This window comes from Salvelinus alpinus, chromosome 11 (assembly GCF_045679555.1).
Source record: "Salvelinus alpinus chromosome 11, SLU_Salpinus.1, whole genome shotgun sequence".
Classification (NCBI taxonomy): Eukaryota; Metazoa; Chordata; class Actinopteri; order Salmoniformes; family Salmonidae; genus Salvelinus; species Salvelinus alpinus.
The window spans coordinates 44,462,812-44,482,207 of record NC_092096.1 but is presented as its reverse complement, the minus strand read 5'-3'; the positions used below and the strand labels follow the sequence as shown (position 1 = coordinate 44,482,207).

At 45.5% G+C, this 19,396-nt stretch overlaps 1 protein-coding gene across 8 annotated transcripts in view; it reads right to left on the bottom strand.

The window, feature by feature from the left end:
• Nucleotides 1–267: 267 nt before the first annotated feature.
• Nucleotides 268–19,396, bottom strand: part of LOC139534239 (peroxisome proliferator-activated receptor gamma coactivator 1-alpha-like) — a 417,675-nt gene continuing 398,546 nt past the window's right edge. For 4 of the 8 annotated variants that reach the window (XM_071333188.1, XM_071333189.1, XM_071333190.1 and 1 more), the window contains exons 8-13: nucleotides 13,732–14,974; nucleotides 11,524–11,616; nucleotides 10,786–10,906; nucleotides 6,300–6,424; nucleotides 5,773–5,924; nucleotides 268–3,243 (exon numbers count right to left, since the gene is read on the bottom strand). In XM_071333188.1, the coding sequence (XP_071189289.1) occupies nucleotides 3,140–3,243; nucleotides 5,773–5,924; nucleotides 6,300–6,424; nucleotides 10,786–10,906; nucleotides 11,524–11,616; nucleotides 13,732–14,974 (1,838 nt within the window). In that variant the 3' untranslated portion in view covers nucleotides 268–3,139. The remainder of the gene's footprint in view (nucleotides 3,244–5,772; nucleotides 5,925–6,299; nucleotides 6,425–10,785; nucleotides 10,907–11,523; nucleotides 11,617–13,731; nucleotides 14,975–19,396) is intronic. The other 4 variants (XM_071333194.1, XM_071333195.1, XM_071333193.1 and 1 more) reach the window with 1 other exon arrangement.

Sequence of the window (19,396 nt, the reverse complement as noted above, 5' to 3'; positions counted from 1 at the left end):
TAGCTCTGTCAAACCTACAGTAAATACTAACTACTACAGGCAGTGTGGTCTCATGTCTAACATTGCACACAGTAAAACAGGTATGTTCATATATTCAGTTATAGCATAGAGGGTAGACTTCAAGGAAATACCATTACAGTCATACCGAATTAAATTGGTCACAATGATGCCTGACTAAGGGAAGTACACACTCTCACCATGACAATGAGAGAGGAAGCAGGAGGGATGAAGGTAAAGAAGAAAGTTACATGACAGGACAGTTCCCAGTGAGTTTCTTTCAAACACATTTCCCTTTATTGACATGTTGAGACTGATGAGAATTGCACATAAAAATAAAATTCACAAGAAAGTCATACAATAGGAACCACAAAAGGCATCGATAAGGACTTGGCAGAAGGCAACGTGGATAGGACACAAACAGGTAACAACCCAAAGCAACCCCCCCCCCCCCCCAACACACACACATACAGTATCTGCCTATAAACAGACACACACACGCTCACACATTATTGTCCTTCCAAAAGAAACATGATCACCCAACAAACGTTTAAGCAGTGGCGAATTCCTCAGTAGTTCACATTATTAAAGAGTCTGCCACAGGTGACATTTTGAGAACCATAAGGTGTTATAATATATTGCTACTCTAGGCGATTTACAAAGCGGATTTTTTTATTTATTACAATGATTAAAGCCACATCTATCAAATGGGACGCGACGCCATTACCCATGAGCTGTACAGAAAAAAAAAAAAAAGATGTTGAAATACAGGTGAAGGGGGAAGTCTTTCCCCCACTGATTTTTGCCTCTTTGCATCAGGAGAATTAGCTAGTTTTCATCTACACAGTCAATCTTAATGAAAGGTGGCCTGTGATCAGTGAAGCTTTCATACAAAAACGTCCTACGTCTTGTGATGGAGACAGTTTTTTCTCGTTACTTGGCCCTCACTATAAACAGGATATTAATTAAACCAGAAAGAACAAGGTTACCTTTAATGTCACGTCGAAGGTGCTGTGATATCTGGACTGTGTGGAAGCATCGCCTAATGGAAAATGGGGCAGTAGCATGCAGTATTGAGTAGTTTCTCTAGGCTTATAGGATGTCATTCAAGTACTGCCATTCAGACAGGAGAGCCTGATAGCCGAAGTAGTTTGTGCTTTATCGGCTGTCATTTAATAGCCATGCGCTACACAGACAAATGTCTTGGTGCTAGGGTGCTTGTTGCTGAACACTACAGTTTTAACACTGTGTTTTCCATTGTATTAGTTTACATTTGTACAGTTGCCACAAGGTTCTACAGAAACACACAGACCCAAACTCACACTAAATGTGCAAACATGAGTGTTGACTGACTAGAACATACTGTAAGTGTTCTCTGTTGGGTGATAAGAGTCATGTGATCATGCTAAGAATGGAATGGAATCCCCGTATGTAGCCAGCGATTGGGTAATGGGTCGGATCTAAAACCACACAACAATATAAGCTAAAGTACAACTTTGAAAAATAATTTATTGCTTTTTTAAATACTTTTTCTTTCATTTATATTATTATGAATTATTTTAGTAATTACTGTGAATAATGTCAATATTATCAGCATGTATATATATATTTTGAACATCAAATACAAGATCTTTAAAAAAAATTCTGGAAAGAAAATTGTAAACTTTTGTTTGGCATTCACATAATCAAGCGTGTGTGGAGCAACAAATCAGATTTCTACAGTGTGGTACAACAAAATACCTGCAAAATCATTTTATTGCTTCATGTTCTACTGTGTATAAAGGAAAATAACGTGGTAGACATTTTGCCATGGCTGCAAACCACTGTTGTGGAGACAGAAATCACTTGGACAATGAGCAGCATATCTCATCCCACTGTCAAGGAGATTATTAAGAATATTTTGATTGTTTCTGAAAGGCATAGAAAGAAATATTCCCACAAAACTGTTATTTATTGTACATCTTACCACTGATTGTAAATTAAATAACAAAAATCTAATAACAATATAAATAGCTAAAATGTGTGAGGTACACCATGTGACATGGGAACCATAAATATTTTTGATTAAAATATTAAAATAAATAGATAAATATGCATGGTTTATCCTGTTTGAACAGATTAAACATTGTAGTAGTCTTTCCTCAAAGAGGGTAAAATTATCAAAACAAGAACCATAAAAATCATTGAAATCAAAATGAGTTGATACATACTGATTGTTTCAGAAAGAATTCATAAAAAAATGGGGTTTGTTTTTTTACAATCATGAAAAAACACGTTAAAAATCAATTTTAGACTAGTTGTATAAGGAAAAACACGGAGAAACTTTAAACATAAAACTATAAATGGCTAACTTTTTCCCCCAACAAAATAAATGTCAAAAAAGGAGATTTGTTGACATGCTCCCTCGAAATGAGCCTCCAACACATTTTTTACAATCATGTCACGTCTTCTAAACTTCATGTAGGTGTACAATATGTTTCACATCATTGTAATAACTACAGATCGACATTCTTAATTAAGAAAATCTCTTCATCAAAAGGCTGCATTTTACAGTGCATAGCTGTAACAAATAAAGAACTTTGTCTGATATTTACACAAAAAAATACAACATATTTCGATCATATCTGTAAATACAGGGCTACATTTTTGTCCGAAAATGTAGACAGCATTGTTATCTCTCGTTAATAGTGTAACACCACATCCAAACACCAGATTTTTTTTTAAAGAAAATAAAATCAGGCACAAAAAAAGAAAGAAAAGAAAAGCCTGAACAACCTGCACATTTTCACCACTCAAAGCATTTGTTGGGTGTTTGTAGTGCTTGGAGAGAAAAAATCTCATCAACGTCTTTGTCTTTCACTGACCGTTGTACAACAGTACAGCACACGCATCTGTACACAGGCTATGAGGATTCACTGGCTCACCCGGTACTGTCTCTTCCCAGCTTCTTCAGAAGCTATGTTCATGTAAACATCGTTGTTAATATACTTTATATATATATAGGTCTATATATAGAGATTCATCTTTATATACTCTCTTACGTAGAGTGTAAAACTTCTGGTAGTCTCGTAGTCAAAGGACAGAAACATTAGTGAGGTATCAAGACATCCCTCTTTGTAGACAGCAGGTGACAGGGCAACCGTTACCTTCTCAGGCTGCGCTGGGCCTCTTTCAGCAAGCTGTCGAAATCCATGGAGTCGTACTTGCTTTTAGTGGAGGCTGGATCAAAGTCGTCAGAATGGGAATCTGAAACGAGAGATGCATATTGACGTCAGTGTTAAGCAGACTAAGTGGTCTCCAATTCTTGTCACAAAATCACTCTCACCTTTGTTTTGTTTTGCATATTGAGGGGCAGTTTCCTGGACACATAAAGCATAGTCCTGGACTAAAAAGCATGGCAAGAATCTCCCTTGAAATACCTTTTAGTCCAGCACTAAGATGAATCTGTGTCCAGAACTGCCCCTAAATGTTTGACAAATTAAGTTATTGTGAATTAGTTATATTCTGAATACATCCATTTCAAAGGACGTTCAAACCATTTCACATAATCCTATAAAAAACTGTAAATCTGTATGACTTCATCATTTACCTCAGTGTTGGGCAGATATATACTCAGTCAGATCAAGTCATATCTGCATCTATGTCAAAGGCCTCATCTGAATCGGTTGCTTTTCAATAAGTCTGAAAGCTATCTGTACCCCCGTCCAATGTTTCATATCTCCCCACAAATTAGATGTTTAGACACCATTCATCTTTATATCATTCAAAGGCTCAGGGTGGAAAATAAAGCTTTTCTGATACTGAGCGACAAAATCGTCAAAACTGAGCGAGCTGCGGGGGCATTTATTTTGATTGGTCGGCGCGATAATAAATGTGTCTTATCTCTCGTGGCAGACAGCTTCACAAATGGGGCCCCCACACGGGCGGCAGCACGCTTTGAGAGCTTGAGAAATGGGAATGACCATGGCATGCAGGAGATGCCAGGCGTGATCTAATGCTATGGCCAAGGGGTACGCCGCGCACCTTGAGGGATGACAAATACCCATGTGCACTACTTAGAACTAATGGACAGTCCAAAAAAAAATTAGACGAGACGAGATGGCCGGGCAAGATTGAGAGGAGGAACTGAGGCCGCTACTGCATGACATTATTTAAGTTCCCTCGCGTTGAACAGGAAGTATTTTCCTCTCCCTTTCTTTTATCCTACCCCCGTCATGAGCAGTTTGGGATAAACTGGTCTTTCTCTCAAAAAAAAGAGAGGGAGCAGAATGAAGGTCTTTCTTTTCATCCCGAGACTGATTAGTAGTGTCAGTCGTCAATGTCTTTCCTCAAGGGCCTGGGATTAACGCATCGTCGCTGTACACTTTCACAAACGTCCACTCCATGAATGCCACTGGTTTCAGGCCCGAGCCTCGGAAATAAACATTCACGTCTTTGTTCCTTTAAAGAACATTCCATGTTCTTTCCTCTGCTGTGACCGACTGACCTCCCAGTTCGCCCTGCATTAAACATTCCCCACCTCACGCTTTGTCGTGGAACGAATGTCGAGTGGAAAACAGGAGCAACTATACAAGCCCCACTTGGCATCTTAACCTCCATCATCAAATGGACCAAATGACACACAGACGAGCGTCCCATCTTGATGGACTGACTGACTCCGGCTATAGTGCTATTTAAACATCGCTCCCAGTGTCTACCGTCTGTTAATGATAGTGGGGCTATAGTAAAGATAGAGGATGGAAAAAGGAGGGATGGAGATCCCACTTTCTGTCCTGGTTTTCAACAGGCGTCTACGTAGGGAGAAGCCAAGATTTGTCTCAGTGCCTTGCATTATTTATCAAATGCGTCACCCGGCACTATAGCCGTGTCCTTCTGAACAATGAGTGCAGTCTTTTGGGCGTATACGCTTTCTTTTTTCTGTGCATGCACTTGTACGTTGTGTACCTTTTCCTCAGATTAATCGACTAGCTCTACCCGTGCTTTTAAGTCGCCGGCACTTTGTAGGGCTGCCGCCTTGAGGAGCCGACCCTGTGTCAGTGTCTGTGTCTAAAAGCATGAGGAAGAGAGTGCTGATTATTAGTCAATCAGGCCTCTGCTGTCAGGCTCCCTCCCTCCCTCCCTCCCTCCCTCCCTCCCTCCCTCCCTCCCTCGGTGGATGACACGCTGCTAGGTAACACAGCGAGGTCTTGCCTCTGTTGAACACCACAACAGCTGGCAACAGACGGAGGCTCATCCAGGAGGGAGGGGCTGAGGGGATTTAACCTTGCACCCCTCTTCCCTTCATCCCTCCCTCCCTCCCTCTCTCCTTCCATCTACCTACCTCTCTTTACCCTCCAGAGCATAAAATATACATGCCTGTATATAGGGTATCAAAACAAACCGCGGACAAGCTTTTAAAGGGCATCGTTCTCTTTCTTCCCAATTCCATACTTCTCGAGTATCGACTAAGTACAAAGATATAGGCTGTTCCAATGGAATGGAACAATGCCTCTCCATTCCTCGAGATATACTCCTATATGGGTGCCGGTTAAAGAGGAATTGTACATAGATAGACCCCTGAACTGTTTTTGCCCGTGATGACTGGAAGGTAGACTCTAACGCTTGAGGCAGGGTGGTAAGAGTAAAGATATGCTTTTTGGTTTTGAAAGGCATCATTTGAGCCTTTTTGCTTCCTGGCTTCCTGCCCCTCCCTTCCATCCTTCACTCCCTTTGACAGTCTGTGTGTATTAGCAGAAGCTCCAGGGTTCTCCCGAGCAACAACAAAGCAGCACTTACCCAAGTCTGTATAATTCGATTTGCAGAACTGCTTTTGTCCACCGAAGCACAGCTCGAACTGGGGCTCGTTTGACCGGCGTAAGGTGTGTCCGTTTTCAAGGGCAGCGAAGGCGTCACAAGTGTAGCGGTAGGTGATGAAGCCAAAGTTGTCCCTGCGGTCAAGAACAGAAAATGAAAAGTCAAACCAACAACGTCAGGTTCTCTTCTGGTAGCGGACATCCAGACTATTTATATGCAAAAGAGAAATCAATAAAAATGTATCTTTGGGGCTTTTTATAGGCTAGGGATAGATAGGATAACAGACATGACTGGAATGCAAAAAGCGCTCTCCTGCCCTGCGTCTACACCTGACTTTGACATAGAAGTCGATGCAAAGCCCAACGTTTTCTGTGTTCCACCTAACCCAGAGGGTAGAAATGAAGGGAACAATGTACTACAATGATTCCTATTACACACCCCCCCCATAAACCCAACACACAAACACACACATATACACGCATGCGAGCACACAGTCCCGGGGCCTTTACCCGTCATCTCTCAGGTTCACGGCACACTCTTCGATCTCGCCGAAGACTTCAAAGCGCCGCTTCAGCTCGGTCCGCGTGCTGTCGGACCTCAGTCTCCCCACGTACACCACCCGTCTCTCCTCCTGCTCATTAACGGAGAGAGAGAGGGAGATAGATTAAAGGAAGAGTATATTCTTCTCTTTTCTGCTTTTTCCTCCCCTTCAGGCCCACTTGGTGGCCGTAATGAACTACTCAGAACTCCCGATGGCGAGCGCTGACTCGAGGCCACCCTTTTGTCACTTCGCTCTTGTTTTTTCCCCCGTTGATTGGTCGGGCTGTGCTAAATACCTCCTCTTATCTGATAGGACAGATTCATTATGGTCCCTTGTCTTTTTTCTTCTTTTTCCCCCCGGCCTTTATAGAACCGTATACTTTAAGACTATCAGAGGTTTGCTCTTCCTCTTTCGTTTTGTGGTCTGAGAACCTAAAATGAGTCAATGAGTTGTTTGGTATTACACAACTTAAGAAGCCTGTATCTGTAGTCAAAAGAGGACAAATGCATTTTTAAGTGTCCTTCAATTATGGGTAACTGTTGCACTAGAGAATTTGACCTCTCGCTTGGCTCTGAATATCAGACAATAAGCTGCCGCTACACATACACCATTAAAGAAACCTGTACGAAACACCATTACTAAGAACAGGCCATGGGGGAGAAAACACCATTACTAAGAACAGGCCGTGGGGGAGAAAACACCATTACTAAGAACAGGCTGTGGGGGAGAAAACACCATTACTAAGAACAGGCTGTGGGGGAGAAAACACCATTACTAAGAACAGGCCTTGGGGGAGAAAACACCATTACTAAGAACAGGCCGTGGGGGAGAAAACACCATTACTAAGAACAGGCCGTGGGGGAGAAAACACACTTTTCCACGAACCACAAAGGACACAAAGGTCACACCGGCATAATTTAGACCTACCGCACGAGGCTGCAATTATGGTTTTGGGAGCAATTTAATTGCATCTGCTAATCATATAATGCAGAACAAGCCTCTAGGCTGTTGTATCACTGGAATTATTTATTCACTCATTTACTTGCCATTACTGGGGCGAGTCTATAGAGATCCATTCAAATGTTGAGTGCTACCCCGGGGCCACTGGTAACTGATACATGTAAATCAGTCGCCTGGTAGTAAAACTCAAAGTTCACCTCCGCAAAGAACCTAGACTAAGGTTCTGTCCCAAATAGCACCCTATTCCCTACATAGTGCACTACTTTTGAGCAGAGCTTTATGGGCCCTGGTCAAAAGTTGTGCACTAAACTCAGCAAAAAAAGAAACGTCCCTTTTTCAGGACCCTGTCTTTCAAAGATAATTCGTAAAAATCCAAATAACTTCACAGATCTTCATTTTAAACACTGTTTCCCATGCTTGTTCAATGAACCATAAACAATTAATGAACATGCACCTGTGCACCTCTTAACGGTCGTTAAGACACTAACAGCTTACAGACGGTAGGCAATTAAGGTCACAGTTATGAAAACTTAGGACACTAAAGAGGCCTTTCTACTGACTCTGAAAAACAAAAACAAAAAGATGCCCAGGGTCCCTGCTCATCTGTGTGAATGTGCCTTAGGCATGCTGCAAGGAGGCAGGAGGACTGCAGATGTGGCCAGGGCAATAAATTGCAATGTCCGTACTGTGAGACGCCAAAGACAGCCCTACAGGGAGACAGGACGGACAGCTGATCGTCCTCGCAGTGGCAGACCTCGTGTAACAACACCTGCACAGGATCAGTACATCCGAACATCACACCTGCGGGACAGGTACAGAATGGCAACAACAACTGCTTGAGTTACACCAGGAACGCACAATCCCTCCATCGGTGCTCAGACTGTCCGCAATAGGCTGGACTGAGGGCTTGTAGGCCTGTTGTAAGGCAGGTCCTCACCAGACATCACCGGCAACAACGTTGCCTATGGGCACAAACCCACCGTTGCTGGACCAGAAAGGACTAGCAAAAAGTGCTCTTCACTGACGAGTCGCGGTTTTGTCTCACAAGGGGTGATGGTCAGATTCACGTTTATCGTCGAAGGAATTAGTGTTACACCGAGGCCTGTACTATGGAGCGGGATCAATTTGGAGGTGGAGGGTCTGTCATGGTCTGGTGCGGTGTGTCACAGCATCATCGGACTGAGCTTGTTGTCATTGCAGGAAATCTCAACGCTGTGTGTTACAGGGAAGACATCCTCCTCTCTCATGTGGTACCCTTCCTGCAGGCTCATCCTGACATGACCCTCCAGCATGACAATGCCACCAGCCAAACCGCTCGTTATGTGCGTGATTTCCTGCAAGACAGGAATGTCAGTGTTCTGCCATGGCCAGCGAAGAGCCCGGATCTCAATCCAATTGAGCACGTCTGGGACCTGTTGGATCGGAGGGTGAGGGCTAGGGCCATTCCCCCCAGAGATGTCCGGGAACTTGCAGGTGCCTTGGTGGAAGAGTGGGGTAACATCTCACAGCAAGAACTGGCAAATCTGGTGCTGTCCACGAGGAGGAGATGCACTGCAGTACTTAATGCAGCTGGTGGCCACACCAGATACTGACTGTTACTTTTGATTTTGACCCCCCCCCCCTTTGTTCAGGGACACATTATTCAATTTCTGTTAGTCACATGTCTGTGGAACTTGTTCAGTTTATGTCTTAGTTGTTGAATCTTGTTACGTTCATACAAATATTTACACATGTTAAGTTTGCTGAAAATAAATGCAGTTGACAGTGAGAGGACGTTTCTTTTTTAGCTGAGTTTATATAGGGAATAGGGTGCCTTATGGGATACATTCTAAATGGTAAGACATGCGCTCCAATCCTCAGAAAAATACAAATGAACCGTAATATTCAGTATTATTATTTTCTCTTCTCCTCCCTTCACATACAGTATGAGACAAAGTGTTTGCTGAATTAGGGATTTACATGCTGACAATTGAAAAACACGCCGGCTTTCCGAGACGGCACCCCGAGGCTGGCCGTCTGTGTGTGTGTGTGTGTGTCTGTGTGTGTGTGTGTGTGTGTGTGTCGTGTGTGTGTGTGTGTGTGTGTGTGTGTGTGTGTGTGTGTGTGTGTGTGTGTGTGTGTGTGTGTGTGTGTGTGTGTGTGCTGTATGTGTGTGTGTGTGTGTGTGTGTGTGTGTGTGTGTGTGTGTGTGTGTGTCTGTGTGTATCGTGTGTGTGTGTGTGTGTGTGTGTGTGTGTGTGTGTGTGTGTGTGTGTGTGTGTGTGTGTGTGTGTGTGTGTGTGTGTGTGTGTGTGTGTGTGTGTGTCTGTGTGTCTGTGTGTGTAGCCGTCGCATCATCTGGCCTCCCAAACCTCTACTGACAGCTTGGCTTTGCTGCCCGTAATTGTCTCACCTAAAATGTATGCAGGCCAAAGATAGCGTGTGTGCATTATTTGACGTGCACATTTATCATCCTGTGTTAGCATGTTTAAAATGTGTGCAATCTCACAGAGAGACAGGTAGAGAACAGAGAATTGATATTCATCCCATTTTCATTGAATTTGAACTAGATCACTGGAAAGATTCCTTATTTAAACAGTGTACATTTCCATGGCAGTGAATTTCCTTTTTTTAGCCTTGTTCCCTCTCTCCCTCTCTTCCTGTTTCTAACATCTGCCCCTGTGGTGTGATTAATAAGATCCGACACCGTTCCCAGACGCTGGAGACTTTTAAAAATACACAACCCTGAGATAAAGAGGAAACGCGTGGAGCCCTGAATGATTCAGTGACTCACTTTGCATCTATTCATTCATTACAGAGGAACAGTAGGTAGCAGGCACGGCAACGAGCCCTCAACTGTCTGCCCTGTCTAGGTAGTGCAGAGGGTGTGTGAGACAGCGATGGGCACAGCCGGGCTCTATTAATACCAGGCTGCCATTAGAAGGACGAGAGAAAGACAGAGAGAGAGAGAGAACCAGAGAGAGAGAGAGAGAAGGGGGGGTTAAGAGGTGGGCAGAGAGAGAGAGAGATTCACTGAGTATACAAAACATGAAGGATACCTGGTCTCTCTGTGACATAGACTGACCAGGTGAAAGCTATGATTCCTTATTGATGTCACTTGTTAAATCCACTTCAAAATCAGTGTAGATGAAGGGGAGGAGACAGGTTTAAGAAGGATTTTTAAGCCTTGAGACGATTGAGACATGGATTGTGTATGTAAGTGCGTTTGAATGGGGTATGGTAGTAGGTGCCAGGCTGCTGGGTTTGTCTCACTCAACAGTTTCCCGTTTGTATCAAGAATGGTCGTCCACCCAAATGACATCCAGCCAACTTGACACAATTGTGGGAAGCATTGCAGTCAACACGCGCCACCATCCCTGTGGAACGCTTTTGACACCTTGTAGAGTCCACGCCCCGACGAGTTGAGGCTGTTCTGAGGTGCAACTCAATATTAGGAAGGTGTTCCTAATGTTTGATATACTCAGAATATAAGAAAAAATGACAGGGGAACTCACTATTGCTTTTTCCCTTTGCCTCTCCCTCTGCTCAGCCCTCTCAAACTCCCTCTTCTCGTAGTCCTGGCGGTACTCCTCCCGCTTCAGACACTCGTGCTGGTATTCCTCATAGCTGTCGTACCTGCGGAGGGACCAAATCAAACCCATCACTTTCACTGTCCTCCACCGCCCTTCCGCTGTCCTTCCAACATCTGCCCTTCATTTTCACGTCCGCACTTATGAAGCATATTGGCAAGAAACCCCACCAAGGAGTTGGGCTAAATCCCCCCCCCCCCCCCCAGAGGGTTGGGGAAACCAACAAAGGCATTAATAAGAAGATGCCTCCTCCTGGTCGTAAAGGTTATGGATCCTGCAGGAAGGCCCACGGGAGAGAGCGGGTGAGATACACAGTAGAGAGCTGGACAGCTGCCACTGTCAGCACTACTTCACATCATTACTTTCAGCTTAGTTAGAGCTTCATCCGGGGAGAAAAAGTGCAACTTTCGTCAGATGTGGCCATGCATTGGAGAGATGGGCAAATAGGACTTTGTGCTTGTCTGGTGTCATCGGGCTAATCAATGGCTAAGGAAGGAGTGCCAATATTCTACAACGTGTTCCACAATCCTGCTGGTTTTCAGTCAACACATATTTTTGGTTACAAGGCAAGGATGAAAACTAACATTAATTGAAGGAACTGGATCATGAGGGACCCGAGCTGTTTACCCCTGGTTTAGTGTAAGGGAGGTGTTGAACCCTTACCTTGGCCTGCGACTGAGGGGGGATCTGGACTGTGAGTGAGGGCTTTTGTGGGTCCTGGACCGCAAAGTGCTGGAGTCCATGTTGTGGCGAGACCTGCAACAACAGAATACATATTAATCATCAAGATGTCAATCATCCGGAGTCTAATAATAAAGTATTGTCTAAATGTAACTGTGCATTCTGCGTAATTCAGTCTTATCGACTGCGAGCATTATTTCAATAAATTAAATCCTATCTGAGATGGGTATCTGTGAATCCGATAAAATTGTCTAGACATACTTAGGCATTCCTCATTCATATCCTTTTCTTACAAGATGACAGAGCCACAGTGTCAAATCTGACCATACAAAAACCCCCACAGAAAGTCATAATATATTCAGAACACTTTCCCCAAGTTTGACCGAATTTGACTTCCTTCACTCTTCTCCTCCACAGTGCAGCTGGGATAAATGTTCTCACCTTTCCTCCCACCAGGGCCAGTATGTACTGTACAAGCACCACGTATCTATGTTAAATGAGGGGAAGGTCCTTAGGCCCCGCGGCCATACGCTAAAGTTAGTATCCCGACAGAGTACGGGCTCTTTAGCTCCCATGGCTTTATTATTGAACTGATGCTGAAGAAGGGAGACGTGAATAATAGAAGGAGAGAAGTTAGGCTATGGTCCAACGTCCACAGAGTTAAGGAAGTGGAGAGTCTGAAAAGAGAGAGGGGGAGTAGAGAGACTTGAGGACATTTTGTTTGAACATTTTTCACGGAGTTCTTGAGAACGAGATACTTTTTACTCAGGTATCCCTAACCTTTTATGAGGTTACTTTCCCCCCGCTTTTCTTCTTTCAACCTCCAACCTGGACATCTTTAGCAACCTAGTGACCGTCTCTGTGTACTGTATCATAACGTTGGCGATAGTCCTCAGCGTGAGTGATTTATCAAGGCTAAAGGACTGCAAAACAGAAGGCAAAGCTAACCTCCATTGAGACTGACCTTTCGGTAACCCAGCAAACCAATTCACTCATGAGAGTGAGGGAAGTGAATGAATAGTCTATCCAGTTTGCAAGGCACTCAATGCAAGACTGCTGAAAGTATACCTACTGCATATCCGTTCCCTTTGCTCTGATCAAAGGGAACCGTGGAAAATGTAGTTCTCCTGGGCTGCTGTGATGATGCACATTGTTTTCAGAGGAGGGGATAAAGAACTAAACTCCCCAGATTTGGCTTTCATCTCTGGGGACAAAGAGGGGGTTTCGCCTGGCGCTCAGTGAAACAACAGCTGCCGCCTAAAACAACACGCACCGCATCACATAGTAGATCCCGGGAAAACGGAGGTGGGAATGAGAGTGACAAAACGCTCGGATAACAGTCATTGCCAGGGGAAAGGAGGCTTTGACGACGTTGAAGCAACCAAAGCACAACGCCTTAGGCGCCGCTCATTTTCCTAGTTGCCGCCTTCTCTGATATACAGTTTTGATCTCACAGTTTGACTAACACCCCAAACCTCCTCGTCTGGTATCTGCTAGTGGAACCCTGGGTCTGCATGTACAAGCTTCTCAGAGTATGAGTGCTGATCTAGGATCAGTTTCCTCAGTTAGATCATAATGAATAAGATTATAAGTACAGGAGGGGCCTGATCCTAGATCAGCACTCCTACCCTGAGAAGTGTGAGACATATGGCCTCTGCTCTGTAGTTAAGCACCGAGACGGTTGAGCTTGGCTAGCCTCACTACACCAGCCTAACACAATCCACCGTCTAGTAGTCCAGCCGGTAAGGATTCTCCCTGGCCACGTCACACTCTCTCCTGTTGTTAAAGCCTCTTTCACCTGGAACATAACAAGTCTTCTCTGTGGTTGGGGATGCAGAAGCAGAAGCAGCTATAGGCCCCATACCGAGAGAGTGGAGAGCCTCATACCGCAGGGCCTATCCTCTCCTGACACCGTCTCTGACGGCTGAGGAGATCTGTTTACACGACTGAGCTGTCCAACTCCTGCCGGGAGCACCGTCAGAGCCGCCCATAACGCTTAGGCAACGTTCAAACAACAGAAGGGAAACGTCTTCCACCAGGAAGGAACGTGCTAGTTGGCTGTATTCCGATATCCACACTGGCATGCTACTTAGAATGAAGCTAAGCAGTAGATATTTTGGGCAAGATGTCTAAGTGGTGTGGTAGTACGGACATGGAAACCTAGCCACAGTGAGTAGAGGTTTTACTCACCTGGAGGAGGGGCGTCCGTCAGGTGAGCTGGAGAGGGAGCGCCTCCGGTGGTGGGAGGAGGAACTGCGGGAGCGGGACCGGGAGTGAGAGCGGGAGGAGGGGGAGCCCGAGCGGGGCCAGTGGAAGTGTCTGGGGGAGAGGAGGATGGAGGAGGGGGGCGAGACGGAGCCCCGTGAGGGGGAGCAGCTGGACAGCGAGCAGGATGGCGAGCAGGACTCGAAAAGCAGGTCCAGGGGGGTGCCCTCCCAGGGGTAGAGGAAGTGTCCCTCGACGCCCTGACCCTCCAGCTCCTCGTGGAAGGGAGAGAGGCCCGGGTGCAGGTACCCAGTAGAACCAGACCCAGAACTAGGGAGCTTGGGGTAGTTCTCGTACCCAGCAGGGCTCTCTTTGGGGGTCTGCAGGGCTCCGGCCATCTCCCCTCCTCCCTGTCTCCCCTCCTCCACCACCACCTCCTCCCCCTTCTCACCCTGGCTATAGATGGCTTGCTGGGGGCGGCCAAAGTGCTTGTTGAGCTCCGCCCGGATATCCTGGTCTCGCAGGGGCTGCTTCCTGCTGGCAGAGTGCTGGTCCCCTTCTGGGGTCTGTGGTGGGTGTGGTTTGTCCTGGGTGATGGGGGTCCGGTCCTGCCCCCGAGCCTCCTTACCCACAGGGGAAGAGCTCTGCTGCTGCTGCATTGCCAAAGAGGATGAAGATGGAGGAGGAGATGTAGAGGATGAAGAGGAGGAAGAAAAGGAGGAGGAGGGTGGCATGGCTGAGTCCTTACATTCCACATGCCTGTCCTCCGCCACACTCGGATTGGGCTTCAGAGGGGTTGTCGTAGTAGTCGTCATGGTAATGGTAGCGTTAGCCACATTAGCGTTAGCGCCGGCGGCAGGGTCCTGTTTTGTGCTGGCCGCCGTGGACTGACAATAGTCGTGGTCGTCGTAGCAGCAAGGCTGGACACTCCGCTTGTTGTTGCCGCAGCAGCGCTCCTCCTTGCAGCCCCCTGTCGTCGCAGCAACCACAGAGGTGGGGAGAGCAGTGGACGCTTTGCTTAGCTGGGCGTACAGCTCAGTCTGCTCTGGGCCCTTCCTGCCTGGGGCCGAGGTTGGGGCTAGGGGCCTGCAGGGTTTCGCCTCGCTCAGCCGAGCCCTCTTGCACGCCAGGGCAGATGGGGAGCATGAAGACAACTTGGTTTTGAACGATGCTTTGAAAGGGTTCTCTTGACTGGCTTTGTGGGGGGGCGTGGTAGGTGGTGTCAGACCTGGAGAGAGGGAGGTAGGGAGGGAGGGGGAGGGAGGTAGGGAGGGATGGGGAGGGAGGGCGGGCGGGCGGGAGGGTGCGAGAGAGAGAGAGGGAGGGTCGATAAAAGAGAATGGAAATATAATGCATTCTACCTCCCCACCTTCCACCCTCTCCTCGCACTCCCTACAACCTGTTTAAAGACAGTGGACACACACAGGGGTTGATTAAAATATTCACTTTCATCCCTGGTCCTAATCCTGATCCGTATTTTATTGCAATCTTGACAGATTAATGCAATGCTCTGTGTAATTTAATATGGTGGAGCCGCTACACGGCTCGGCTACCACCGCCATCCCTCCCTGACCTTGGACAATCCCTCATTCAGGAAGAAGAGAAAAACGTTGGCAGCGGACAAACATCCTCCTCGAAGTGGAGTGTCCTTCGAACAGGTAACCGTCGAATCTAGCCGACGCGTTGGACGATGGCCAAGCGATTTCAATAAAAGCAAAGACCTTTTGGCTCAGTTTTGAAAATCTATCACAAGTGTCCTATGTTTTGGGCTTCTGCTCTCTACTGCAAGTCAAGGTGGCGAGATATGTCGGGCAGCGAGATGTGTCAGTTTTCGGCACTGCATGTTGCTATACCGTGCCACTGTGCTGTCATATGATAGTGTCGGCTTGGTGCAGGGGAGATGTCTGACTGGTAATGGAGGCTCAGTGTCTGCCGGGGGAATGGGTTGTCATTTTTCTCAGATCCTGCTTGCCTCTCTGTGGCTCGTGCCGAACCCGACCCCTCCTGACAAGTTTACGAGCCGACAGATGGCAGTTATATGGGAAGTCCTGAGATAGGCCTGCTTTATAGCATTGTTAACTATCACGCAAACAACCAGCGCTAGGTAGGCAGTCCCTTTCCCTTTGTCTCCCTCTCGTCTCTTCGCTCCTTTTTCCCTTTTTCCAGGTCTGTCTCCCACTCCGGTTCAATCTCACGTTCTCTGTCTCTCTGGTTCAACCTCTCGTTCTCTGTCTCTCTGGTTCAATCTCTCTTTCTCTGTCTCTCTGGTTCAATCTCTCTTTCTCTGTCTCTCCGGTTCAATCTTGCGTTCTCTGTCTCTCTGGTTCAACCTCTCTTTCTCTGTCTCTCTGGTTCAACCTCTCTTTCTCTGTCTCTCTGGTTCAATCTCTCTTTCTCTGTCTCTCTGGTTCAACCTCTCTTTCTCTGTCTCTCTGGTTCAATCTCTCTTTCTCTGTCTCTCTGGTTCAATCTCTCTTTCTCTGTCTCTCTGGTTCAACCTCTATTTCTCTGTCTCTCTGGTTCAACCTCTCTTTCTCTGTCTCTCTGGTTCAATCTCTCTTTCTCTGTCTTTCTGGTTCAATCTCTCTTTCTCTGTCTCTCTGGTTCAACCTCTCGTTCTCTGTCTCTCTGGTTTGATCTCTCGTTCTCTGTCTCTCTGGTTCAATCTCTCGTTCTCTGTCTCTAACCATCTCTATTTTTTTCCACTGTCCGTCTTTCTCCTCTAGACAAATACATAGGCATGCACACACGGACAGACACACACACACACACGGACAGAAACACACACACACACAGACAGAAACACACACACACACAGACAGAAACACACACACACACACACACACAGACAGAAACACACACACACACACACAGACACACACACACGGACAGAAACACACACAGACAGACACACACACACACACACACACACACACACACACACACACACACACACACACACACACACACACACACACACACACACACACACACACACACACACACACACACACACACACACACACACACACACACACACACAATAGTCACATGCAGCCTCCCTCTCTGGAGTGGAGCTCAGGCACTTTGAACACCTACGCTCCCTGTCTTTGCCATTGTTATGAATGCACATCACTCTCCCTTGCAGTGAATTGCACCAAATGACAGCTATTAGTATCAAATCCTGTGTAAGAGTATTTACTGGGGAGGCTTGGAGCCTGAAAAAAAGAGAGGGAGAGAGAGAGAGAGAGAGACATAAAAATTCCGTTGCGGGGCCATTTCCTGAGTTTGGGCTCTCTAATCCAACCATCTTATCATCTAGACTTATCTGGATTTTACGGTAAAGCCGAACTGCAAACCCCCATCCCTCTTTAACAGTCAGACGTGGTACACCGATAGCGACACAGAGACTTGATGCAGTATTTCAGAGAGATAGAGATGAGAAAGAGGGCTATATTTATCATTACGCCAATGAAATGAGCTATGAAAAGGGAGGGCCGGTGCGGTGCCCGAGGAACTTCTGTTTCGCCAATGAAACGCCATCTGTGCAAAACAATGCGCACTAGGGTCATAAACTAGGAGCCATTAGTGCCGGGGTGAAATAAATCAGAATTAGATAAATATGCGCCTCTCAGTCAAACCGGCTTGTGATGGATGCTCGGCAGACACAAACACCAATCATTCAGCGAGTAGAGTTTTTTTTTTTTCTCTCTCTTTTTTTCTCTAATCTGTTTCTTTCCGGACTGTAAATTGCGAAGAGACCTCAGAGCAAACGACTCTGACGCCAACTCAGGGCTTAAAGAGTTGATCCGGTGGTAAGCCATGCAAATAGCAACACATAGACAAACCCCGGTGTCATGAGATACTGTAATTAAAGACAACACAGTAAATCTATTAGCAAAAGGAGATTAGTCCTTCCAGTCAAATCCATGGGCTGTCTCTGAGTAGTGGGGTTGTCTCAGGTTTACCTTATGGGGGAGGTGGGACAGGGCCTAGGCCATTGTAAAATGATCCTAGTATAAATACAGTTAGCAGTATCAAATTCTGAATAGAAGATAATTACAATTACTTTTCCTACTACTACTACTACTCCTCCTCCTCCTCCTCCTCCTCCTCCTCCTCCTCCTCCTACTACTACTACTACTACTACTACTACTACTACTACTACTATTACTCCTACTCCCACTACGAATCCTACTACTCCTACTACTACTACTACTCCTACTACTACTAATCCTACTACTACTACTCCTACTACTACTACTACTCCTACTACTACTAATCCTACTACTACTACTCCTACTACTACTACTACTACTAATCCTACTACTCCTACTACTACTACTACTCCTACTACTACTAATCCTACTCCTACTACTACTACTACTCCTACTACTACTAATCCTACTACTACTACTCCTACTACTCCTACTACTACTACTCCTACTACTACTACTACTACTAATCCTACTACTACTACTACTACTACTACTGATAATGTAGATACAAAGCTACACCCTAAGTGTCATTCTTGAAGTGTGGTGCCATTTGGGGATTTATGAAAATGTTTACCTTTTTCTTGTTTTTTTATTTAGATTTAAATGTATTTGGGTACATCTTCCCATTCTAAATAATATGGCAGCTTAATGACTTTAAATACTTTTTACCGTTACACTCTGAGAGAGAAAAAAGGTGATATCTAGAAACTAAAATGGTTCTTCGGCTGTCCGCATAGGAGAACCCTTTGAAGAACCCTTTTTGGTTCCAGGTAGAAGAACCCTTTCGGTTCCAGGTACAACCATTTTGGGTTCCAGAAGAACCGTGTCCACAGAATGATCTACATGGAACACAAAAGGGTTCTACCTGAAACCAAAACGGGGTCTCCTATGAGGACAACCGAAGAACCCTTTCGGAACCCTTTTTCGTAGGATAACATTGTGCCACCAGTAGGAGTAGTAACACCAATGATGGTAACACCAATGATGATAACACCAATGATGATAACACCAATGATGGTAACACCAATGATGGTAACACCAATGATGATAACACCAATGATGGTAACACCAATGATGGTAACACCAATGATGGTAACACCAATGATGGTAACACCAATGAGACATTTTTGGTTATTGTGGATTTTCTTAAATGGAGGCCCCATGTTTGTATTTATTAAGGATCCCCATTAGTTCCTGCCGAGGCTGCAGCTACTCTTCCTGGGGTCCAGCAAAATTAAGGCAGTTATACAATTTTAAAAACATTACAATACATTCATAACGGATTTCACAACACACTAAGCGTGTGCCCTCAGGCCCCTACTCCACTACCACACATCTACAAAACACAATCCATGTGTACGTGTGTGTATAGTGCGTATGTTACCATGTTTGTGTATGCACGTGTCTGTGCCTATGTTTGCATTGCTTCACAGTTCCCGCTGTTCCATAAGCTGTATTTTTACCAATTTTTGAAAACTAATTTTACTGCTTGCTTCAGTTACTTGATGTGTATTCATTTAATTTAATTTATTTGAGTTGGGACAGATGCAATAATATTGACACATTGCAATGTACAACAGTAAGATGAATTGCATCATAACACCATCTTTGTAATGAGAGATGTTCAAGGTGGTAACACCAAATGACATACA